At 37.5% G+C, this 27588-nt stretch overlaps 1 protein-coding gene across 1 annotated transcript in view; it reads right to left on the bottom strand.

Moving 5' to 3' along the window:
- Window positions 1-4578: 4578 nt before the first annotated feature.
- Window positions 4579-27588, bottom strand: part of OCA2 (OCA2 melanosomal transmembrane protein) — a 177555-nt gene continuing 154545 nt past the window's right edge. Inside the window, exon 23 of the mRNA XM_040585076.1 lies at window positions 4579-5351. Within this exon, the coding sequence (XP_040441010.1) occupies window positions 5264-5351 (88 nt within the window). The 3' untranslated portion in view covers window positions 4579-5263. The remainder of the gene's footprint in view (window positions 5352-27588) is intronic.

Below are 27588 nucleotides of genomic sequence, written 5' to 3' on the forward strand. Positions count from 1 at the left end.
AAATATTAATTTAATGCTTCAGCTATTTCATTATTTTTTCTGACTTGGTTCCCAATCATTTTCTTAGCATCCCATTACAACAAACACAGAGGCTCATGCTTAGAATATTTATTTTCTATTTCAGGTGCCAATGTTTTTCTGCCATTTGGAACCTATGAATTCTTTAATGGTGGTTAATGTAGGGAGTAACCATCTGATAGTTGTTACACTGATGTTTCTACATTTCCTATTAGTATCTTTAAAATAATAAATGGTGTTTGCATATAACACTAATTCCCTGCTATTTGATCAACAGTATGTATTTCCTTAACAAAACTCAAAGCATCCATATAGAAAATGTACCTTTTTAAAGCACTTCAGAAAGTTAGGTAAAATCAAGAAACAAATACGTAAACAAATCCATTAAATATAAAAAGTTACATAGAAAGTTAGCAACACAGCAGGAAATAGAAGCCTTTTTCTTCTGAACTTATTCCCATATGTTAAATACAAAGTCATTCTAAGTCACTGGAGGAAGTTTGTGGTGCAAGTTGTCCAAAGAAAGTGCAAATACTTCACAAATAACATTTGACTTCTTAGGTGAGATCACCATCTTTCTGGATGGTCAAACAATTTTCATTTCTAGCTGTACCTTTAAAATCTGGTTTCTTAGAACCAATACACTTTATTTTGATTATTTTTTTTAGGCTTGGTATTAACAAAGACATCATACAAGAAGCTTTAGCATGGTCTAAAAGACTTTTATGAACATCTGTGGAACAATCCATTCAATTAGGCAACTTTCTTTTTATACATATAATCTGGAATTGCCTTATTCTCCAGTGAACAAATCATTATACCTTTTTCAAGACAGTTGTGTGCTTCTAAATCCTACAGTTTAGCTCAAATATTCTCATAGAAATGAGCAAAATTTTTTTCAATCATACCTCAGTAACATCTGCTAGGAAAGTGTTCACAAAGCTCACTGTGCAGTACAGGAAAATGTTTCCAGTTTTTAAAATCATTTTGATTTGATCTGTACTTATGATAGAGAGTAAATATATCTAGTCCAACAGCTCTTAAAGAAATTAAACTACCACAGGATAAGGGGTATGGCTCTTCCATGAAGCCCTAGAGGGAGACAGGCTGGCTCTGCGATGGTCAACATATCTTCAAAAGGTCTAGCTTTTGAAGTAAAAGGTTAAATGTGAAAGTCTATGGGTTATTCAGCATAGCAAAGACAATTGTTAATAGTAAAGAATTACATAAAATCCTTACAAGAGCAAGTGACTGGGGAAAACTGACATGTGACATTCACTGTGGACAGCTGTAATGTTTCCAGAGGAGCAAAACCAGCCTTAACTTTACATACTAAACAATGTGAGCTAATAATTATCACTCAGGAAATGCAGCTTGTTGTTAGAAGATGTTATTCTACAAAAATATATTTCTCAGCTTACTGGTCAGTAACAGTCCAAGTACTGAATTATATCTTAACAATTATTAGGAATGAAGCAGAAAGGCAGAAGAAATCAGCAGGCTGCTGTGTAAATCCATGGTGTATTTGTGTCTTGGCTAGTGTTTGTACTTCTCATCCTTTCAACTCAAAAAGGGTATGACGAAACTTCAGAAGATGAAAAAAGGGATGAGCAAAGATATGAGAGTATTTCCACATAATAAATGAGCAAGCAAATAGACTATGATCTCCAGACTGGAAATAGGTCTATCAAATCATGATTTAGAGAAAGGATGGCTATTCGTTATTGCTTCCCAACCAAAAGATTTGGGAAAGTTGTTGGGGGAGAGGTGTCATGAAAATTAGATTATCAAAGGACAAGTTCAAAACAAACAGCTGAAGTATTTTTCCCACAGTTGTAGTTTATCTCTGAAACTCCCTGTGACAGATGTTGAATTTACAAAGTTTCAGCAAGGAGTTGGCTAAATTTGTGGAAGGCCAATCCATCAAGTGCAATGCAACATAAAGATGCCATCTCTCATTCAGGAAGTATCTGGGTCACAGAAATCTCTCAAAGTTGGGACAATATTCTAGGAAAACATAATTTTATTTGCTCTATTCTTGTGTTCTTCAGAGGCACCCATTGTGCCCCACTGCCAGAGACAGGTGCTGGGCTGGGCAGACTCCTGGCCACTCTCGGTGTTCTTTGCTAAATAGCTCAGTATTTGGTGAAGTTCTAGTATGTCCGTGTTTCTTTCCTTGCTTTCAGTAATTGCCCTGCTTACCTACTGGAGTTGTTTTCTTTTAATGGGCTTTGCTTACATTGCTCTGTTGCTATAATTCACATATCGCTGTCTTACTGCATTTTACACCATCTAGAAAGGGTAAACGGATCTCAGAGTAGTCATATATTTATATTTACTCTATGGCTTAAAACAAACACCACTAAATAGCCTTAAGGGCTATCAATAAAAATGAGAATCCCGTCCTCTGAGATCAGCCACAAGCACACTAAAGATAATACACTTTTACGTAATTTACTACTTGACTAAAATTTTGTTCAGTATTTTAGAGAGAATTTCACTGCAAAAATAAATTTCACCCACTCTTCAAATTCACTTTTATGGGATTCTATACACTACTTTTGTCAGGGATATAGTCACTGTAACTTGTGCCTTTCCAATGTGCACATTATGCTGATAAATATAATGGAAATCAATGAAAAATATACTTCACTACCTTGAAATGATGTGAATTACCTGGGTAATTTTCATTACACTCACGTAAAGGCCCGTGCAAACAAACAACTTCATCTTCTTTTTACAATTTGCCTTGTCATATGAGCTCTCACTGAGCTATTCTTGGCTGCATAAATGAAGAAACAAGGTTGCTTAAGGAAGGAAAACCAGTTTATTTGAAGGAAATCCACAGGAAAACAGTATGCCATAAAAGAAATTCCTAGAAGCAGAAAGAATTTAGCCTTAAGTTTGGTTGCCTAAAAGCATGATCAGTATGATTTTGTATTCCCTGCGCACTGCTTGCCTTCTTTTGACAGGACCAGTAACATAAAAGAAAGAAAATACCATCTGAGTCTCATTAACTTATCCCTTCTGAAGCCAGCGAGCTCTCTCTCACACCAGTGTTCCAGGGCGTTTGCCGAGATGAGTGAGTGGAAATTAATTGCTGCACTTCTATCTTTCAGTGTCCAGCAAACTGTAAATGCAAACATGCATTTTCATGTCAGCTAATGTGATCGCATTATTAGCATGAATTTGCTTAGGGTTGGCAGGAGGGTTTCAAGGTCCCAGGAAGAGGATTAGGTTTTATTTAGATTTTAGCCTCTTAAAAAGAACAATAAAAAGGAGTAAGGTGTGCTGTGGGACCATGGTCTCATTTTTATACTCCTACATGCCAATGGTGTTTTAATGGAATAGAATAGAAAAGAAAACCTTAAATCATGTGAGTGAAGAAAAAACAATCCCCTTAAAACAAATAAAAACATGTGTTTTAGTATAGGGCTATTTTGCATTCTCTAGGGCTTAGTACAACAGTTCTTGCACAAACAGTGACAGTAACAAGATTGCTCCAATGTGAGAAATGTTGAGGGCTATGGAATATTGTATTAATATTTTTAGCCAGGGATCAATGTTAAGCTGATTAGCATAAATGTTTCTTTAATTGAAAGAGAATTCCAGTTGTTACAGAGTAAACTGCTCTTACAAAGACAGAGCAGTGGAGACTTCCACATTGAGAGTGCAACAGGCCAAATTCTATTTCAGACAAATTGTCTGAATTTGTCTTTCAGGCCCGTCTGTGTGGGTTTGGGGTATTTTTGCAGGGTTTTGGGTTTGGTGGGTTTTTTTAATATAAAAGGAAAGGAGCTTATGCTGGTTCTGGGGGAAGGTCTTGTGATCTTCTAGAGCTGCCTTGAGCTTTCTCAACAGTGCTGCAAAATTCAGCCCCACTGCAGGAGACTTCACTAATCCAGGGTACCCAACTATGGATGGGGCTGGAAGTCCTGGTGGGAGGTTTTGGGGCAACGGAAGAACTCTTCCCCTCCTCCTCCACACACTCCACTCAAAGCCAAGCCTTGCTTTGTGACTTATTTCCATTAGCCTCTTTAACATCATATTTCAGACTTAAAAAACAAAACACAACTAACATCTAGGTGAGGGACACAACCTGCATATGAGTAAAATGGGATATATAATTAACCTCACACCCTCCATGGAGGAGAGATATTGCTTCTCTTTCACCAGGTTATCTCAAGGAATAAGCACAAGTAAAAACTGCATTTGATCATCTCTACTGGCTCCTTGTAACTCAGCCTTGTTCACTTGGGTTGCACTCACAAGGTTACCAACTTCTCTGACTCAAGATAAAGCAGACCCACCAGTAATTCACACCATGGCACAAAGGTATTGGAAGATGGGGACTGAGGCTTTGAATGCCTCACAGGACTTAATATTCATAATGAGAAGTTTGACCTTTCTGGAAGCCAATTATACAAAACAATGTATGTAGTTTAACACATTATTATCAGAGAGAAGGAAATCAAAGCCAAAATATGATCTCATTCTTCCATATAGTGTATTAACCTATTAACAAAGTACTCCATCACAGAAGTGAATTAATAACTAAATGGAAGACGTCCGGTGCTTTATCACATCTTATGTCCGTACTTTTGTAAGAAGAGGGGCATTAGTTTATTTTAAGAAAAAAAGTAGCTTAACACTGGTTAGGAGTTTTAAAATTAAAAACAAAGCCTCCGTAGAATGCAATCCCAGTTCCAAAATAATAACTTCTTCCACAGCACATTTTCAGGACATGTGTTTATTTTTAAATGTAGATAATGACACGTCCTTCATAGTGTACAGACTTTCTGCTTAACTGTCTATTATTACAACTTGAATATTAGTTACTTTAATACAAATAGCTAAACACATTGACAAAGACAAATGAAGCCCTAAAAAGAAGTTATTGAACATCTGCTGTTGTGAATGAGTTTTACATCTGTGACTACATTTACATTGTGTCAATACAAACTTTCAGACACAACATATTCCCTTGTGCTGGTGCCTTTTCATCTGCACATTAATTGCATTCATAATTAAATATATGGATTCTTCTAATATTGATTGACTAGTTCTGCAAATTGTTCACAAAACAGAAGGTTAAGAATGACCAGACCTGATGCTGATAATCATTTGATTGATACCATATCTTGGGGTTTTACACATCTTTTTTCTTTTATATGGGTTCTTAGTGTTCTGATATATAAACTAACTGAAAAAGAAAGCTTCTTTTGAATCTTGAAAGTATAAATTACTATGAGTTCCAACCTACTATGACATGAGCAACAAGAAGGTAGCACATCCCGATGGTACAGGACACAATCATCATGGGGAAACCTAACCTGAAACAACAATAAAATAAAGGAAAGATTAATAAGGATACAATAGTTTGTTCTCCCAGCAATTTATGAAAAGGAAATTTACATTATCCTACACGTTCCAAGCCTTGAATATTCTTATAGCACTGCTAAAAGCATGGATGTACTGAGAGTATGGCAATGAATAGGAGACTAATACTCAAGTTCACATATCTACTTCTGGCCTGTTTAAGAGATAGGAGGTCAACATTAGCATAACTTCATTGGTTTCAGGACATCTCTTCCACTTTACTCCTTCTCAGAATCCAGCATGTCTTGTTTTGTTTGGGTAAAGTAACAATTCTTACAAATTATGCAGCATTAGAATAGAGTGTCCAGTGTGTAGTGACATACAGCTAGTATTCCTCTTCCGTACCTCTCACCAGGTTTAGCAGACTGGAATATTGATGGACTGTTGGAAATAAACCCCAGGCAGCTTTAAAAGTGCTAAAACCTTGCCATTATACCAAAACATTTATTTCTTTCTCACTGCAGAATATGCTTTTCAAGACAACACCCAGGTTTTATAGCTTTCTTTAGACTGACAAACACAGGCAGTACAGACAACTGGAAAGGATGTTGTGGGGTTGGCCAAGTCCTACTCTGCTAGGTTTGTAGGTCTTCCATACTGTAAAAAGAAGGGAGTTTTCTGAAACTTAAAAGCATTATTGTATGATACTGAGGGACTGTGAAGAAACACTGCTGTGATCCCACTCATTTGTTTTATGTTACTAAAATCGCAATGAGAACTACAATGAGAGATGACCATGCCACAAACAACCCTCCTTACATACTTTCTTGTGTCAAGTTCAGGCAAGAATTTCCATAAGCCTCATCAAAGCATGGCAATGTTCTCTGAAGTACAGCATTTCATTTATTCTCTTCCTTGAAGACCTACTTATTATATATGGGTATATTAGTTGTGCCTTTTTGCCTTGGATGTTAGGAGCTCTTAGCAAGGTTCCTCCAGCCCGTTCCCCTCTGCCATTGCTGATCAGAGCACTAAAGAAGAGATGTCCATTTCATTGGTGGCAGGAGGACACTGTTCTCTGAGTTTGGGTGGATGAATAGTTCCTTTCTTCAGGAAGCTAGAGCTAGAAGGGACCTCTTGGGGCATTAAGTCTGGCCCCCACTTCCTCAGAGTATGAAACTACTTGCATGAAAGGAAAATTAAAATTCTCAACAGCTCACTGAAGTCTGCTCTTTCTACCTGCAGCTGCAACATTACTCTAAACCTCAAGATCCTCATGACTCATGTTTCTTTCATTGTTGTTTTGCTGAAAAGCTGCCTGAAGGAGGCATAGATGTGACCAGCAGATCAGAGGTGCTTTCACCTTTAACAGCCATTGGTTCAAGTTACTGGCAAGGGAATTTTACAAGCAATGAGGCTCACTGTAAAACACAAAAATATTCAGCCCTGGCCTATAAAGTTTGCAGAATAATTAAGAAATTAATAAGATGTAAACACTCTAAACAAAATGTTGAAATTATTTAGTGAAAACCAAGTTTGGCCATAATGCCTGCTTCATGGCCGCTCTTGACCCACTACCAAAGTGAGCCTATCTCACATACCAGAGAAATACAGGCAAAACAAGAACAAAAGGAAACCCTTACAAGGCTGGAAACATACAAAGGGGAAGATTTTCAGGGCTGAGAGATCATCTTACTTCTGTCCTCTTGACATCCCCCTGAAGAAGTGTCTCTTTGTCCGTGACCCAATATGGCTTGCAAGATCTGCCCCAGAAGGACAGTTCTCGTGCCCAGCTCCAAGGCTTTCTCCTCCATTTCAATGGGATTTAGGACCCGGTGTGGTGGCCTCTTCTGCCATTTTTGGTAACAGGCATTGTTACTGCTGTTCTGGTTTCAAAGGTGTTAATATTAAACTGCTGTTTGGACTTGGGAAAAGGGAAAGGGAGAGGATAAGAGAGGACCAGCTGTGTCCAAGTGGTGAAATGTACAAAGAATTGTTAGAAAGGCTTATAGGATTATCACAGCTTTCAAATATCTCCTGAAAAGTCTGAAATTCACTTGGAAGATTTTTTTTCTTTTTTTGTTCATATGAACATACATAAATATATTGCAAATAAGTGTTAATTATTTTCTAGACTGACTGGTCAGATCCTTGCTTTCGAATGACTCATTACTTGAAAGAGGTGAATCATCATTCAGTCACTAAACTGTGATCAAGCTAATAATATTGTAAAACAGCAGAGCTAAAGCATCCCTTGAATTATTTTAGAAAAAAAAGCAATAAATAAATAAATTAATTTGATGGCTAGCTAACTGCTTTTCAGACCCTTTCTTTCCTTCTTTCAGCAAATCTGTCTCTGGCCTTCCCTAATCTCACTTAGAAAAAGGTGTCCAGATAGGAGAATAAAGCAAAACCAGCAATGGCTGTAGGAATAAAATAGGATGGCTGAAAAATCCTCCTACATCCTCCAGTACATCTAATGAATGCTCCCTGCAGCTGTATCTGCATGACAGGCTGGTGAACTGGAGATTGCTACAACTCTCATAAGAAAACCGTCTGTTGTTTGACAGAAAATAGAATTTTATTGACCTCGCAGTTAGCAAACAATGAGCTGGTACTGGGAGGAGTGGCGACAGCGCAGATCTTAATCTGTGCTAATGCAACCTAACAAACCTCCCTGGAGACTACACAGCAGCTCAGCAATGAATGGTAATATAACGGCTTTGTGAAGACTGACACGGGGAGAGAAGGATTCAAAAAGACTACTCAACCATTGAAAAGAGAACAGAAAAGCTAGCTCCAGCTTGGAGGAGGTCTGTGCAAGAAAATGGATGAATTATACAGGGTCACATACAAAGATGCAGGAATTGTGATCATACCCCCACTATCACAGTGCCAGTCAAATGTGCAGCTGGAGCCAGACACAGCCAGTCTGGGGAGGAACCTCATTTAATTTAGTGTGGATGTTTGCATCAGGCACAACTATGAACTCGTTATTCTCATTGCATGGACAATTACCCCTCAACTTGAGGTCTGAATTTCAGGCTCGCTGGCCTGAGCACTAATGTAATTGGATCAAATTCAATGTGGAATTTGTGTACCAGAGAGAGGGGAGATAAAGCTCAGTCAGTAAGTATTAGTTACTGTAGAGTTAGATAATCGATTACTTGAGTCGGTTCAGTGCCCTATTACTCTACCCACGGCTCTCCCTAAGAGGAAGCTATGGTTCCTGTCCCAGGTCACATACGGTACAATGTTCAGTTACCTATGTTTTCTTTAGTTATTTCAAATCTAAGAATCCATTTTAAACAATGTAAAAAGTACTTCCAGCAACTCTCATTTTCAGCATACTCCTTGAAGTCAAAAAGCACCATGTCATTCCGTTGCTTTTGTCCAGGAAAAAGGATCAGCAGAGTTTAGAAGTCATAAAAACCTTTCTTGTGCTAAAACTTCAGATTCGTAAGAAACACTGATAAACATCTTTGCCATTAAAATACATTTTTTTGTATCCTGCACTAGTCAGCCTTTTCTTGCCTCTCCCTCCCTTGCAGACAGGGAGATACACCCACCCTGCATGGTACAAAAGGTTAACCCTTAACTCTCCACAGCCAGCTCATGGAGTTTTCACTGCTGCAAAGAGGAAGAGGGATCAGGCAGAAGGAAGGGATGGGTGACAGGATCTAGCATTCACCCCACTCTTCCCTCCTCCTTTTTGTACTAGAAGCTTACACATAAAACCATGATCTAAATGAAATCGCCTAGCTTAAATATACACAACAAGCAGATGTTAGTTCAGTGTGAGATAGTGAGAGTATTTCAACTGAGAGCCCCAGGGATTTGTCTTGGACAAAGTTTTACTTATTAATAACTTCAGTAGTGAAAAGCTTGCAAATCACCCCAGCATGGGAGAGATGTCAGACTCTGTGGAGAACAGAATTCAGCATGTTCTCATCAAATTAAAATGAGAATTTGAAATCCACAAAACGAAACTCTGTGAAGGTAAGTGTGAAGTACATATTAAAAGCCAAACGTGGGCACAAAAACAGCAAAGAAAGTGGAACTTTTCACTGGTAATGACCTAGTTATTTCTGATCCTGCCTCACAGCAAGATTTCTGGTCCTGTATTTACTTAGAAGAAAAGGAAACTGGTGTATGATTATTCTAGGAATAAATCCCAATTTTAATGAGTATCTACAGATGTGAATATTAAAGTTTTCTTACATTGTAAGTTTATCCAATATTATTTGCTAAATAAATCCTTTGAGGTCTGAATTGAGTTTTCCTGGACAAGCTGATCTCCTAGAGTACTTTGCAGCTCTGTTTTGTGATGCTTCAGAGCACACAGGGCCCAGGATGTGCAAGACCCAGATTCAGTGTCCTGTTCTGCCTGATCTGGGACGTGATATACAAAATGTTCTCACCCATAAAAACCACACCTACAGGCACTGCCTTCCCTGACAGCTCATAACATAGTCTGTGCATCCTTGAGGGGATCTGTATAAGAACCATGTCTCCAAGGAAATGGTGAACCTTCAGTGGTTCCTCAGTGGAAAAGCAACAGCAGAAATCTCCCAAGACCAAACCACTGACAATGAAAAAAGCCTGGTGGTAGCCAAGGGTAAGAATTTTAAAAAAAGAGTTAAAGATAACTTCTACTCCTACTTGTATTTGCAATTTAACGCACAATTTAAACTCAATTGGTGGAGTCTGCACCAGGCTTCAGATTTTGTTTTTCTCACTTCATATCAGTTTCGTACTGCAAGTGCTGTAGAAGGTACAGCCTCAGCTTTGCAGGAAAGGACCTGGGGATCATGGTGGACACCAAGTTGAACATGAGCCACCAATGTGCCTTTGCAGCAAGGAAGGCTAGTGGTATCCTGGGCTGCATCAGGAAAAGAACTGAGAGTTGGCTGAGGGAGGTGATCCCCTCTACTCAGCACTGATGAGGCCACACCTGGAGTGCTGGATCCAGTTCTGGGCTCCCCAGCACAAAAGAGACATGGACATACTGGAGAGAGTCCAATGAAGGGCCACAGTGATGATTAAGGGACTGGAGCATCTCTCCTCTGAGGAAAGGCTGAGGGAGCTGGGATTGTTCAGCCTGGAAAAAAGGTTCAGGGGAAAATTCATCAATGTGTTTAAGTGTCTGAAGGGATGGTGTAAAGAAGACAAAGCCAGGCCCTTCTCAGTGGCCCTGTAACAGGGCCATAGGCAATGGGCACGAACTGAAACATAGGAGGTTCCCTCTGAACATCAGGAAACACTTTTTTACTGTGATGGTGACTGAGCACTGGCATAGGTTTCCCTGGGAGACTGTGGAGTCTCCATTCTTTGAGGTATTCAAAAGCCTTCTGGATGTGGTCCTGGGCAATGGGTTCAAATGGCTCTGCTTGAGCGGGACCTCCAGAGTCCTTTCCAGCTTCAACCATTCTGTGATTCTCATCCATCTACTTGTTCCTCTGTTATTCAACACAGAATAAGAAACCATCATCTGCATACCTGAAGATTGGCATGTCATCACAAATATATTTAACAAAGGACAGGTGACAAATAAATCTTCCCATTCATGGACAACCTGTCATCGTATGCAATGCTTAGCTCTGGAAGTTTGATAATCACAAGCTAATTTTTTGAAAAAAAAAAAAAAAAAAAAGAAATGCCTATGAAAGCAGCCTCAGAAAAGAGACTCAGGTGTGGGTAGAAATAACATAAGGTTATTTCTGAATGAAAGGAAAGTTACACCTTTTAATGAAGTGTCATAATTCAATTTGCCAAGTAACTCATTCATATTTCAACAAAAGGGTATAACCAAAACATTAACGGATCGTAGTGAAAAGAATACAGCATAATCCTCATGAACTGAAGGAACTCTAGAAGGGTGGATGTTTTTTTAGTGGAAGACAGGACAGTTTTACCTTCATGAAGAACGGAACTCAGCTAGCCAACAGAAGTTATATAGGTCTACATAAGTTATAGTCTAATGCAGTACAGCTCTCTGAGCAAGTCCTTTTTCTGTACCTCAGATAGGATTACATAGAGTTAAATCATTTTTTTTTTGAGGAAAAAAGGGAGAAAACAAAATTACTTTCATAAATGTAAGGCTTGCGAATAATGCAGTTTCTGAAGTTCTCCATATTTTGTCAGATTTATCCAAAACAATCTATAAATTATTTGTACTAATGTTCTTAGCTCATTTTCATTGTGATTATTTGCTGCCAAATTCTCCTATAGAGAGATTTTCTCAGAAGTTTATTTTGACATTGCATCCTAATTGTTAAAAAACATAAACCCTCAGAACTCCTGGAGAAAAAAATTATCCATGTTTAATAGTTCTATTAATTCCCTACCTTTTTTCTCTGACTTCAGGAAGGAATGGAAACAGAAAGATTTTTAATTTGTTGTCTGCCTTACCCTCAAAGCCTCTAGGAATTTTCCTTTTGGTCAATTTCTCCATTCTTAGTGTATCTGTGGTAAGTTTTCTGTCATCCTGTTTCCTCTTTCCCTTTCTTTCAATGCAAACTCCCTTATGACACTCCTGTCATTTTGGTTGTCAACCTTTCCGTCATTCCAATTCTCTGACATACTGATCCAGTTTACTCAAAAAGAATATATGGACTTTACCAACAACTTAAAGAAAACAGATTCAAAATGTTTATCACATGCTTATGACCCCTTCAAATCCAGACACCTGTTGTAGCTCAGAAAACAGGTGGCTAAAGCTGCAAGACATCATTAATTCAACATTAAATTGCTGTGAATTTCATATAGTCTGGAATTACATAAAAATTACAGTGTGGTTACCTACTACTTACCATACACAGGAGTTACCATGTAATTTAAATCACAGAACAGAACCTGTTTTCTTCTGATGACTAAAATTATAATTTCTCATTATATTCTATCTGTTTTGAGTCTATGCCAAGACTTCCCATAGAGTAACTGCCAGGAGTGAACCTGAGATATGGAAAATAGGATCCTGAGTGAGAAAATATAAAGGTGTTAGGTTTTGCCTCTCACAGTCTAGAACATCCTCCTAAAGGTGTCTTGCCGTAACCTCAACACTTCAATGTGCAAAATGAGCAATGGCCCTTCCCCTGGCCTTCAAAGTTCTGATTATCTAAAGAAAAAAGTGCAGATTTTCGTTGTAAGAGAATAGTTGGCCTGCTAGTTCCATCTGGCAGATTCAAATGACTGTAATAGAATATTTGTTGCAGTATCTGCATACGTCTCTGTGGTACAACTGAGATGGAATACAGGGCTATCAGAACAAGTGACTCTGATAGCTATCCAAAACCTATTCATACACAGTAAGCTAGCAACTTGTATGAAACACCGTGAAAAAAATTGGAAAACACATAAATTCTAATAAAAAAAATTACTGTGATTGGTTATTTAAAAGTCAGCAAGACATTAATTATTAGGTGACAGTAGTATCTGACCTTTCTTTTAAAACTAAACATGCAACTCCAATAGGAAATGATGAAATCCTGCAGACAGCTAGGGAAGAACAGAAGCTCAAGTTCAGAAATAAACCTGAAAACACAGATAGAGCTAACAATGATATTATACTGGGGAAGAGCAATCTAACACTGATAAATTCATGGAAGCTATTTTTCCCGCTATTGTTGTGATTTTAACATCCCTTTAAATGAACAAATAGGTATTAATAATTTGGAAATGTGCACAGGATGTTCAAAACCTTGTATCCAGGTAACAGAGAGGGAAAAAAGCACAGTAACTTTCCCCATTTAGTCTTAAGGGCCCCGTAGCCAATATAAATACCCCACATTTAAATAAAAAAGACGATAATATAAATCAAGCTCATTGGTGTGACAGGATGTAAAGGAAGCTAGATTGAGACCTTTGCCCATGTTAAAATGCATTTTAATAAATTTATATAGCCCACTCAAATCCAGTTTACCTGGCTGTACAGATTAGGCTTCAGTGGGGTGTTATCATAGAGACACACACAAGCCAATGGCTTGAAAAATGTCTTAAACTTAAATCACTTGTTTAAGCATGGGAATAATTCCATCCTAACTTAGAAAGCAAATTTAAATATTTTTCTGGATCAAGAGTCAAACAGACAAATCAAGTGACCCCAGATATCTCACCCGTAGTCTCTTTTGGAAGATCTCCAAAGGCAGAAAAGCCAACATAATGATAAAACAATATGATTCCCTTGCGTACACATCTTTGCTTCACCCACAGAAGTTTTGGCTTTTCATCTATCTGCCCTATGGCATGAAACACCCATCAGGGTCTTCAACAGGTAAGTTGTAGTGTCAAGTAAAAATATAATTACCATTGGCTCGAATGATACAATTACCCAAACCAACTCAAAATATTGCCTCAAGACAGCACCACTTACTCTCCACCTGACTACCAGTATCAAGAGCGAACCAACCATGTTTGAACATGCCAGGCACATCCTTTCCCCAAGAAGGCTTGCACCAACCTTCAGCCATGGTAAGCACCAGGAAAACAGAGAGAAGAGGAAGCTCTGACATTGCAGATGGACACCTGAGCCTGTGCTTAACAGTTTCCTTTTCCTAAGAGCTGTACAACTGGTATAACCTGTGTAACAAGACAGACAGTATCAGGTGGCCAGCCATGACAACATAACATCCCCAATTTACTCAGCTGAAACCAACTGTCATGTACTAGTCCATGGTCAAGACATCATCTGTTCATGCTTAAATTGGGCTGACCTTTCCTTAGTTTCCAGAAGAAAGTAATCTTACACACATCAGTACAACATTCTAGCTTCCAGAGGGGCTAACCAAACCCACACTTCGATAAACAGAAAGAAGCCTTTGCAAAGTCAAGGCTACGGCTATCTGTCCTCATTTCCATGGGGAGCTGTGCATTCAGACCTTCTGTACTATTACAGCTTTAAACAGTTAATTGCAGCAACTCAGTGTCAGTGTTGCCAAATCTTGTCTTTTTAAGAAAATCATGTGCCTTTTGTTTTGTTTTTAAAAAATGTACAAATGTTCATGCGCTAGCAATTTAAACAATATTTGCATTTAACTCAGAGCACCAGTACTATATTCCAATGTCAAGGAACAATTGATATCCTGAAAAAATAAATGTTGCCAATACAACAAGACAAATACTAAAATTATTTTTGCAACGCCTAGAAAAATAACTTAGGTTACACTAGTTTTTTTCCAGATTCCAGTCAACTAACTGGATGGACAGGAATAATTTGGAAACACCTTCTCTCTTTTTTGTTCAGATTTTTCCCTTCAAGGTTAATCAAAGTTTAATTCACCTTGGTTTTGCCTTGGTTTTTTTTCTAAGCATCTATGGAAAACAAAACAAACTGTGTACCATTTTTTCCATTAGTATATTGTCTACTATATGTACAGTCTTTTTAGTGATACAAAGGTCCTTCAAGCAATTTTACTAGACAGCTTTGTATTTAAGCAGTCTCCCTTAAGTTTTAATACTGCTAAAATCTAAATATGCCTTTAAAATCTAAATTACTTTGTATCCACTTTTTCTCAGCAATTCAATCCATATAGTCTATTTTTAAAAAGTGTATTATTTCTCTTTTCCATTAACAGATACTCCCAAGAAACATACAGTATACAATGTTAAAGCTCAAAAGTGAGGTGTCAAAACTATAGAAGTTTATAATCAAAGTCATAACTCTCCAGACAGTGTTGTTATGACTATTTGAAAGCAAGTGATCTTACATGCTGTATTTTGGCAAAAAGGAATATGTCACAGACTGAATTTACCTCCGTCTTTAGTTAGATGATTTTTCTCTGTGTTGCAGTGTAACATACTTGATTTTGTTTCTAACATTTGTGCTCCAAAGAGATCAAAGAATTTCAAACACAGCATTTATTGTTACTGTCAATGTGCAGCTAGATAAATTGTTTACCATTACCTTTACCAGAGCTGAGATAAATTCCTCAAACTTAAGTTTGCACACCTTCTAGAAAATTCCACAGGTAAATATAGCTTGAATGGTTTAAATTCACATGAGTTTCTGACCCACTAATGACAAAATTAGTTTTCTTCATTGCCACGGCTATTTGAGTCCCCAAACATTCCCAACAATATATTACTTGGTGCTTTAATGTGGAAGTCCTGGAGGCAGAGTAGACTTCCCATTCATTATTAGGGGAGCATCTTCTATACAGACAGATTTGTTGCCTTCATGTCGTACTAAAGAAGTAGGACATGCCATGACAAAGTGTGGCATAAAGATTCAAGATTATCTGCTAGTGATTTTTTGAGTTTATCATAACTTCATGTCACCATTGAATCTGTTGTTGTATATTAGCAATATATTCGCTCTCCACAGCCTCCAGGCAGACCCCAAAACAAGTTTAGTCCTCAACTGGTTGCTTCTGGTTTCATTATGAAACCTTAACACCATTCTAAAATGTAGGAAATGCAAATATATGTAATTGATTCCACTTCTTGGGAAAGCCACACTTACTCCTCTCCCACACATCTGTGTAATGAGGTGTGGTTGTGAGTCTGAGCTTAAGAAGATTAAAATCATCACGGACAACTTGAAGAGAAAATCAATGAAGTATGTCTTCTCTGACAGTATTTAAGAGACTCGTGTACTGATTGTGAGTACAAACTTCAGTGTTGCTGGTAGTGAACTGTTCTCATGAATTGTTTGAACGATTCTGATACAAATAGTCTATTAATGAAATTTACACAAAACTAGCGAGGTTCATTGGGCAAAAATGAACGCATTAGGGCTGCTGAAATATGTTTTGCAGTGTTTACAGCTAGCATTTCAGTATTTTATGAAAAAAACTCACTTTTGGTGATTATATGCTTTTTGCAAAACAAAAAAAACAAATTTGAGGTTTACCCACATTTTTGTTAAAATACCTTTTTATAGCTCGAACCTCTCCGCTATAGAGTTTTCTTATAAAGTGTTTTGTCTATTTTCGAAACAAACTGTATCTACAAAAAAGTTTTAGATATTATTTTTCTACATAGTCTAAACAAACCAAAGAAAATGGATATGGCAGAAATTAACTGTGATTTATTTTAGTTCCAAAATGTTTCAAATTAAATAACCTTTACTGACTTTGTATTATCTTGCTTTTTATCATGGGAATTCAGGGATGGAAGTCGTCTGAATGTTATTTCCATTAATGTCCTTAATCCCAACCCTGACAAATGATATCTTGTGGCACTTTTCTTAGTTTCTTTTTTTTTCCACAATGTGCTCTTTTATTTTGATTAAAGCACAAGATAAAAGGGAAATGACATTTTGCAGTAGAGATTAGTCATTCACTTCTTTAATAATTTCAACAGAGCATTCTCAACTATTTTAAAAACCCTGCACTTTGTTAAAAAGCCAGATGCTGCATAAGAAAGAATCCCTTCTCTTTCTCCTCACTTTGAGGTTTCTGTTCATGTGCCATACAATGTGATGATAGAGAACTCCTGTACAGCAGTTTGCCAGGGCAAAGAAGCAATGTAATTGCATTCTCAGTTAAAAAGTAGAAAGATGCTTCCTGTGCACTAATGATTATTTTTCATTATGAACTCAGCAGATGCCTCCCGATAAAAGGTTGTTGATGTTGTAAGGCCAGTAAACTTTCCACCACAAACCTTATATTTTAGGCTACCCAGCCTAAAAGAAGAGCAGAAAATGGAGATTTTCATTCCAGCAGGGTGCAAAAGGAGGCTTCTCTCCAGCCCACCATGAAATGTCAACCAAAGGCAAATAAAGGGGCAGCTGGAACCTCCCAAGTCCTCTCTGCTGTCATGGTGCACTGCAGTGTACAGGTCTTCCTACCCCAGAGAAGCCACAGAACTGAGCTCTTATGCGTTCACTACAAGGAAAGCTTTTATTAACCACAGGTCTAATTTTAAGTGCACTAGCAAACTAAAGTTAAATAAAGCGAATGCTATTCTAAGTGCATTAGTTCCTCAGCACATTAAAGCTCCCATATATAAAGCACTGGATAAATAAATAATATACAAATATATCCCTTCAGGTTGTCACAGACATATACCAACATTTCTTATGGGATGAAATAGGAGACCTAACAGATGGAGAGGCAGAGGAGTACCACTAGCTGGATGTTTTAAAATGGGCTAGATACATGACCAGTTCACAGCCAATCAGAAGCATCAACTAGAATTCACTGTGTAATTGTTATAGATGGCAGATAATTCTTGAGGTGCTCCACACTGAAAGGTCAGAGCTTGACAAACTCTGGTTCTCAATTCCTAAAAAAACACTACATTTTCAGGAGTTTCTTTGAGAAAGACTGTATTAGTCCCAGCCTTGTCATCTAACCCACACCATCAGGAGTGTTAGTCAAGCCTGAATTGGGAATAAGGAATACACAGTGACTGAAACGAGGGAAAAACAGGAATTAAATTATTAGATTATTTTTTTAAAAATTATAAAGATATTCTACTATCTTCAAATTTTCAACAAGTGGGTGAAAACTAAACTGGTTGCTTCACTAACTTCTGCCTCCCTCCTCCCATCTCCACCTTTGTAGTGAAAGAGGTGGATTGCCGCTCCAGGAACACAAGCAACCCACTGGGCATTGCTTCATGGACCTACACTTAGCCCATAACATGACACAGGAGTGTCATGGAAGTTCCCCAGCAAGCAAGTTATGCAGGAGATCAGATTGTCTGGGCCAATCACTTACATCAAGGCTACATGCACCTCACTTCTCCTCCTTTAATGTTTTAGTTACTTCATTTTGTTTTGAACAGCTTGGACAATCAAGTTGTTGATTTAAGTGTTGTCAAGTGATTCTGAACAATTCCTAAGTCCCATCACAGAACCACATTAACTTTCTAAAAATATCAGGATCATTGGTTCAGTTCTGTTTAAGACATTTTCCATTTTAGTTTATTTCTCTGAATTTGGCCTTTCCATTTAAGGTAAATAGCCTTTTGAATTTTCTGTCTTAGAAACAGAAGGTACGGTCATGCATTTTGATGCATTTCAGCTGTAGCATTATGAAACAAAATCTTAAGCAAAAGCATGGCATTAATATCCTTACACTGCCAGAAATTGAATATGAATATTACTTGACTGTTTGGAATAATTTAGAGGTTTTTTTTTTCTCTTTGCCTTTAGAAAGTCTATTCTTCAGATAATTTCCATAGTACTAGGAAAACAATTTACCTGTATGGATGCCACTTAGTTTTGAGCCATTAATAGTTTTTGTTCAGCCTTTATTATGAGCAAGTAGTAAAGAAAAGGCTTAATAACAATGAACCCAGAAATAATAATAATAATAATAATAATAACAACAACAACAATAATAATAAACAAACAAACAAAAAACCCTTAAAACCAATACAAGTATTTTAAAAAATTTTTAGTAATATTTGGTAATATATGTTACACAGAACTACAAAGAAAAAAGAACAAACAAAAACCCAGAACTCCTTTTCAAACCTTGTTAGGATGAATTCTTCCCTTTTTCTTTGTTAGACTTTTTCAAGGGAAGTAGGATGAAATTGATACCTGACCCAAAAAAACACAAAAAACCCAAAGAAACCAAACAAACAAACAAACAAACAAACTAACCCCCCCTCCCAAAACATGCGAAAACTTGCATGTTTTTCAGGAATAGGTTTTGTACCTTCTCCTGAAAAAGCAGCTCTTTTTCACTATCAGTTTAAAACTAATATCATTACATAACCGTTAACATTTTACCTACTGAATTGCTATATATCTGCTTAAAACTTTAGAGCACCCCTAATTAAGTAACCCTTATTGAAGCTGACCAACTGCAAGTGTTGACCAGAAGAGTAAACCATTCAAGTGGTTTATTAGTGCTGTTTAAATGAATGCAATACCCCTGAGTGTAAATATAATCAGAAAGATTATAATTTCTTACAGTTATCAAAAATCACTGCTAAGTTCAAGCAATAAAAAAGCAAAGAATACAGTAAATACTACCACATCTTTTGTGTGACAAATAACATCAAGTTTACACATGAAAATAAAAATCTGTTTACTATTCCATGAAAAGCACCACTTCCTTTGAGTGGTTCTAATTTCAAATTCATTATAATGAAAATAACATAAACATTAAACTTTCCTTTCTTCTGATTGTGTTGGGAGACACCAGGGTAGTCTATTTGACACATTATTTAGTAAATATTTAGAACTTTGATACTACCATTAAAAATAACAAATTATTTGAGAAAATGAAATGCCATATAAAACTGATTCTGATGTAATTCTAAGTGTCCATATGATGTTTTGGCAAGCAAATATGAAGCATGGGATAAGGAAAACTCAAGCTGAGGGACATTAATATATTTTCCTATGAAGGCTTATTAGTCAGGGTTCATAGGGCAAATGTATATAGGCTTCATATTGACAGTGTTCTCTGAGTTTCCCACACTTCATGTCTCCTCCTGCCATTTAAGTTACCTTTGTGCTTGGATCTCTTGTGAATTTTTTTTCAAAACAGTATTTACAGATATGGAATTTCTCCAAGCAAATATTCTCAATCCAGCACTTTCTGACTAATTCTGGTAATTGCCAAAGTACCCTAATTAATTAGAAAAATCACTTTCTAATTTCAACAATGTTTGAATAAGACTCTTGTTCAGCAACTATAGTGACTGTCTAATCAAATTGAGCATGTTGCAATTAACGGAAACTTGGCACTTGATGTAACAACTATATGAAGCTGCAAGAAGTAGGAAGGTTTTGGCTAACAAAACCAATGTATACCAGCCCATAGGACGTTATACATGTGAGAATTCAAATATGTCTTGCTCAATACAAACAACTGTATAACAATATAATATCATCTCCCCAGTGGAATAAAAACAGAACCTGAGTTAAGACAGTTTGGCTTTTAATCTCTCCAAGTCAAATTCCAAAAAGCATGGAAATGAGCAAGCACTTCACTAGTTCTTCTCTTCTTACAATCAAATCATTTTTGCGTGGCTGAACTTGTTCCCTTCCCAAACTCCCCTTGTTCCCTTCTCCCACCAATTCACTCATCCCCAGCTTTATAATGCAGTTTGCCAGAACAGGACTATATTCCACCTGACTGCTTACAAGCTCAAATCCCATTCCCAGGCATACAGCTCGTACTCAGAAATGAATCACCTTCTGAAAGTTATTTCTCTCCACTGACTACTATGAGAGACAAGTGTGGAAATAAAGATGTCAACACTATAGAATGGAAAAGTGAGGTGAGATGAATCTTTCCTTTATGACAAGAAGTTCTATGAACACTGGAAAATAATGAAGCCTTATTTCCTACCAATTTGTGTCTTAATTTGATTGAATCGCTAAGCAGAAAGCTCCAAGTGAAGCTTTCTTCCATAACTTACAATGACACTCACCTGCATGGATTTTTTCAGTGTATAAAGAAGTGTGGGCTCAGACTGCACTTTCCCTCAGTGGGAATACTAACAGGGTTTTCTTTTCCTCTTCCCAGACACCAGCTTTGATGAAATTTTAGAGAATTTAATTATGTTGGAGAAATCAAGTCCCCTTTCCCCACCATCCTCTCCCCTGTCAAAAGTGTTTGAAGTTGATCAGCATATTCAGAAGTTATTAGGTGGGAAACACAAAGACACATTCACAGCAGTATGATTGCACAGGAAACCAGATGAAAAGTTAGGCTTTGATGGAAAGAGGAACAAAAAGCTTTTCAAAAGCATTATTTTTTTCTGAAACATACTTGTTACAAGTAGCTAACTGATCTTCAGATGTGCCAAAGGCTTACTTTGATATAAGAATGATTTGAGAAAGGGATCTAGCTTTGCATGTACTTACATGATACAGTTTTAGTCTCCAACTTATGACAGTGCTTATAGGCATGGGAAGGTAATGGGGAAGAGAAATAAATGTTAAGCTAAAAGTCAGCATGAATTAGCATATATTTTCATTTGAAATTTCACGTTATCCCTAAATAATTGTTAAGTTAAACAGAAAATCTGAAATTCAGTTATTAAGTTTTTAAAAAAATAAATTATCACAATTGAATTTTAAATTTCAAGGCGATCTCAACTAGTGTGCTGCTGTTGATGTTCCCACAGTATATATCTCAGATTTTAATAAGAAATAGAAAAGTGAAGCTCCAATTGCAAAAATATTTTAAAAGAGCTGTATGACTTAATGAATGATCTCTAACAAAGTTCAAATAAAAGGAGTAATTTAATCAGTTTACCACTCAGATGTACACTTACTGAACATGAAAACATTGCTGAAGTAGGGAATCATTTAGCATTATCACTCAAAGTGATAATGCTTCCGCATGCAGTTTGTACTCTGAATAGTTACATATTCTGTATACTGTTCAGAAATCTCACAAAGTCAAAAACTAATATTCCAGCTGTGTACCTCTTAGCTGAAAAGTCAATCATTCTTATGATTAAGAGTAACATCTGCCAAAATACAAAGAACAAGTGAGCTGCTTGTATGTCTTGGTTGAAATTATTAAGCATGAAAAATGTATTTGAAGGTTTTTTCTAAATGCAACTGCATCATCAGTTTGCACCAAATATACCGTGCTCTGGTAGTTAAAATGGAAATAAACAGCTTGCACAAGTGTCACTGAAGTGATTTATTTAATGATAAGCTTCAGCACATATTTAGTATTTCAGATTCTTCTATGCATTGACATACTAATTGCTAGCACTTCAGAATATACACTGACTAAATATACCTTGTGTCAGGAAAAGGTACTCACTAGTTTTTCTGTACAATATTCAAAACATGGGATAATCTTAGTAACCATTAGAGTGAGGAGATACTTATTATGCAGTCTAACTAGTACAATGACAGAACATCAAAGTCCATGTAAACATATGAAGTGATTGCAGATTTAACCAAAGGCTTTTTGAGTCTCAGTATACCAGATGTAAAGCTTCTTTTCCTTGGTATGCATATACATGCATTTATAGCAGGGAAATTAAATCAGTTTATGCTGCAAGTCAAAAAGTCCTGCAGGGGCAAAGAGAAAGATATACATTACCTTCTGCCTATTTCTCCTTGTAAAGAGCATAAATCTGTGCAATATTCACAGCATCTGGTGGGGTCAACTCTACACTCTAATGCGGGTGATGTAGTTCTCCTCCACGTTATTATATGTATATATGTATCAAAAATTAGGATTTTCCTCAACTACGCTGTAATGTAAACTATTACAGTCAAGCACAGATTTCATTTTGGGCCTCAGCTTGGCCCTCAACCTATTTCTTTTTTTTTTTTTTTTCCTTCAGTCAGTGACAGAAAGTTTAAAAATACTTTATAATACCAGAGCATTTAATTTTATTGCAAACAAAATCACTCTCACTGAAGTCGCTTCCATTGACCTCTTAAGTGAAACTAGAAGCATTGTTCCTTCCCTGTCCTCCCAGAAAAGCCACTGGTTTTGACATGGCTGCCATGACAAGCATGATATTCTTGGCTTTGGAGGCTGCTTCATCTTCCAGCTCTCCTCTAATCTCTCTTCATATGTGCATCACTGTGTCCTCTTGCTAAAGAGATGCTGTCCTAGATCTTTCTCCCTCTTCCCCTGACTCCCATCTCTGTCTAATTTCATCACAGACTATATACAATTCACCAATATCCTGATCTCAGTACCTCCAGTTAAGCTAACCTCACACTCTTCAAATAAAAGTTGAGTGCATCCCTCTGCCATGTTTTTACAGATGTCTAGCTATCAGTTTCCTCTCCGTGCCAGCCAGCACCATTCTCACTTTGCCCCCCTCCATATCTTTCCATTTATTTCCTTTCTTCATAGCGCTATCACTGTACTCCTTACCCTCACACATGGTTTTAGTCAGTTCGGATACACATCTCTGTTCACACCCAACCTACACCTAAAGATTTTGCACATTAGCTGTGTAATGTTCCTTCCTGCCTATTCAAATAACTAGGAAACCTAGGACTTTCTCACCACAGTTTGTCAATGTCCTTCTCTTTGGCCTCAAGAAATCATAAGGACTATTCTCCAGCTCCAAAAGTTTCATCATTGCAGGACTCTCTTTGCATACCTCCACTAGTTTTCTTTTGATGAAAGCAGAAGCTTGGTTAACTTTCATAGATTAGCACCTCAATACTATCTGTTTATTCACAGTGCAATGTTTCCCTTTGCATCCTGGTGCCAACCCTCATCACCATTTGTCATATTTTGTGTTAATACCCTACTCCCACAATGCGTCCCAGCACTGGTAGGGATCTACTACAACTGCCTGTCGTGTCATCTTGTCAGTATTCCTCCATTCCATTTTGCCCTGGCACAACTGGCAGTGCACAGTCATCCTCATTGCAGTCTCAGTACTACATTTCTTCAAGCTTCTCTCCCAGCTGGACTAGATCACCCAACATGGGGTGTCCAAAACTGAGGCACTCTGAACTAGGCAGCAGTCTGTGCAGTTAGGAGAAAGAGACAGGCACTTATATGCGTACATGAGCACTGAGGTGCCTATCCATCTTCAGATCACCTTGCACATTTTTCCCCATTATACTTAGGAAGTCTGATAAAAGAGGTTACTTCTTTCTACAGACCTTGTGCTTGCTATGTCCCCAAAACATGTAGCAACATCTCTCAAGAGCACAAACACAGGAGGACAATGGAGGTCCCACACATAAACACAAATCACGAAAAGGCAGTTATTTATGACAAGGGAAGCCACTTTCAAGGTCAGGCAGAACTGGTTTTAGGGCATAATAAAGAGAGCAAAGAAGATGTACCCAGTATATGTAAAATACCATATGTATGGTTGAAATGGAAAGGAGGTAGGAAGGTATAGAAAGAACTACAGTTCCAATATGAATGATAGCAAATGAAGAGCAGAAAGCAAATTAGCCCAGCACAGAATTCCCCACACCTGATCGATGCCACTACTTGTCTGTAGCAGGTCCTTACTCACCTTTGGTAGAGAAAGAGATCTGTTCTTCTGTTTGCCATTCACAAAGTTTTGCAGCTGCTTCTCCAGAATCATTTGTAGCATATTATTTTTTACTGTATAACTGGCCTAAATAAATTACAATTCTAAGGAGATGTGTTTTCTGCTCCAGCCTTCCAATGTGATACAGTTACTGATGTTTTAGTGCTAAGGTAACATCCGTACAGACACAAAATGACATCTATGACAATCATGTGTTTATACTGACGACACTGGAAGCACAGAGCAGGTTACCTCACTTCAGTAGCTTAGATTACCCTACTCATTGAGTTCCTTACTATTGAACAATCTTAGATTACAAGTTGGCAAGACGGGCACCAAGTTTTTGATCAGCACTTTTACAGTACTTTGCCTTTTTACTGTGCTGGGCCTTGGCAAGAGCTTGGCTCTGTGGTAACAGCAACTGCACAAACCAGCACAACAAACCCAGGTGGAGCAGGCAGCTCTGGGCTGAGAACATGCACGTTAATGCAATCCTCATGAAACTGCCTGCACTGCACAACAACCGCACCTTGTACTAGCATAGCATAAATCAGAAGCACAATATGTTTCTAAAGGAAGCCAAAAGAAGCGCTTACCATAAGAAACACAGTGGTCTCCACAAACTGAGTTGGTATCAAAAGAACGATGAAATACTCTGCAATACTGAAAGATTTTGCCTTGGCTGTTTCAGTTCACAATCCTGGCAATCAAGAACGATTTAGCTACTAAACATTATGCTAGCCTCAGGAAGTGATAGATAACTCCTACAGTCTGAGGAAGTGAACTTCTGTTACATGAATTTATATACCTGCATCTTATTCGGTAATGTAAGCTTCTGTGAATTACATTGAAATTAAACAAGCACCAGAAGGAAAAAAGTTGGTATCAGCATCCAGCAGAGGCAGATATTGCTAGATTAACCAGGCAATTTTGGTCCCAAAGTGAGACAAATGGCCCAAGAGCCATCTGCTGTTTTATACACAGCCTTGTAATCACCTATCAGCAAAGTACAGCTCCACGTGGCAGAAGTCGATTTCTTGCATTAGATTTCTTGTATCACCTCCTGGCTTACAACACATTACTGAACAGTTTTATAAACTCTGTGTATAATCCAACAGTGCCTACAGTGACAGCACAGTCTAAATATTTGCATTAAGAAAAAGTGTCCTTTCACAAGAAGAGATAAAACAAATGTACAAAATATTCTGGAAATATCATTAAACTGCAAGGAAAATATTTTTTCTTGTTCAACACTATCGTTAGCAGTGTTGACTAACCTTTAAAGAGGCATGAGCGAGAGCTGATTTTATTAAAAAAGCATGGTCCGGCTGAGTTCTGCCCTCCCCCAAGCTCTCTGAAGAATGCCCATTAGCATCAGCTGAGACATATTAGACCACTAATGTAAACTTTCAGCAATCACAGTCCTTGCTGCTTTGTTTTTAAAAATGAGACAGGATCAGCCTTGGCCATAACAACAACAAAATAAAAGCAGTGCAGCCTCTGATACTCCTATCTATCTCAGAAACAAGGTTAAAAGCAACGGTGTGTGACATGGACCTCAGCACAATGAATGAAATGGAGCTTCTTCATGTTGAGCACATATTCCACCTCCTCTGTGCTCCAACCAACCCAACTCATGGGCCTTACTCTTCATCGCTCATCAGCACATTTAAAACCTGAGACCTACTGAACAGCTGTTGCTTTGAAAGACTAAACTCAGCCATCTCACACACTGAAAAAAAAACAGATAATCTGCCAGTCTGAGAATTTGTTATGCTGTCTCTGAAGGAGCTTGTAGGGTGTGGACACATTGCCAGTTTGGGTTTTCCAGTGTTTCCCTCTGGGGTGCTAGCCCCTGGTTATACACCAGCTGACACATCTACCTTAATCTGAAATGAATCAAATCCATTCCTTTGGCAAGAAAACACAGGCTTGCTGGTTTTCCACATTCCACCATGCCTACCATTAAAGGCAGGATTTTGAGTTTTTACAGCACAATAGCTTTCTTGGGATGTATGTCACCACAGTTACACCAAACATCATAGTGCAATGTAGACAATGTGGACAGGGCTGAGCCAGCATTACATCTGTAAGAAAAGGTACCAGCAGCAGTCTAGTCGCAGTGTCATGGACCTCAGGGCATTCCATTGCATTAGCCATGCAATCATGATTACAATGCTACAGCTGATCAAAGTCAGGAACATCTGCATTACACTGAAGTCACCTGACATGTCCTGGACTGTGAGATGCAGCTCCAGGTTTGCCCACCTAAACTCAGGTGCCAACTATGTAGATATCTACATGGGAGGTGGGTAAGTTCTCACTGAAGTCAATGGAGGCCCAGTCAATACAACAAATGGAAATTGCAGACATGTCTGTCTCATCCTGCTCTGATAACTGAATTTGGTAAGATAAAGAGCTTTCTAGAGATAGCCAAAAAACTCCTTAGGAGAAAGATATTTTCTTTATTTATTTTTATTGTTTCAATAGGCTAATGAAGTTAAACTTTGAGGTACTTATGTCAACTTTCTCTGTTTTCCTATAGCTAAATCATGCCTTCATTGCATTATGAGTTTGCATAAAGATGATTGAAGCACACAGGCTATCTCTTTGTAAAAAGCTATGTTTTAAAGAAGCAAAATTAAAAGATAAGCTAGACCAGTGTATTCTCTCCCACTGTCACTGCATCCAAGTGCCCCCACTATTACCTAAGACTTACTTGCAATGCAATCCCATTCATCACTCATGTCTAGAGTAGTAAACAACCCTTTTAAACTGATATTTGGGCTGCTTTTAAGCAAGGATGTTTTCACTTTATAACTCTACATATCAGAGATTTGCTTGTGTTTACTGTGAACTACATACTTCCTGATCATCTGTGATATACATATGTGGCACTTGAAGACCAAAGATTTTCTGGCAAATTTTCCCTGGGTTGCTAAATTGATAGTATCTTAATATAAAGTAGCAGGTTCTAGGCCAATTCAAGTAAGTATGTGTGTATTAGCACAGTTAGAAAAATCAGCTGTTAAATGGAAAGCTAGTTCCAATCTTAATCACCTTGGCATTACACTTCCTGCATCAAATGTTGATGGAAAATAAAAATTAAATAATTTTTGATAAATCTGATCCATACTACTAAATATATTTTAAAATATGTATTAATTGCTTTTCCTGTTTTATTTCTAGCTATGAATTATAAACATGTCCACCAGACATTGCTTTTAATCAGATAAAAAGTTTTAAGAAATGAGATGACAAATTAAAATAATAAAACAAAGTTGATTTATTAATGTCTCCATTAGATTCTCTAAGAATATGTTCTCCTTCAAAGCTGGTGAAGTAATCAGAGGT

Source organism: Falco naumanni, chromosome 2 (assembly GCF_017639655.2).
Source record: "Falco naumanni isolate bFalNau1 chromosome 2, bFalNau1.pat, whole genome shotgun sequence".
Classification (NCBI taxonomy): domain Eukaryota; kingdom Metazoa; phylum Chordata; class Aves; order Falconiformes; family Falconidae; genus Falco; species Falco naumanni.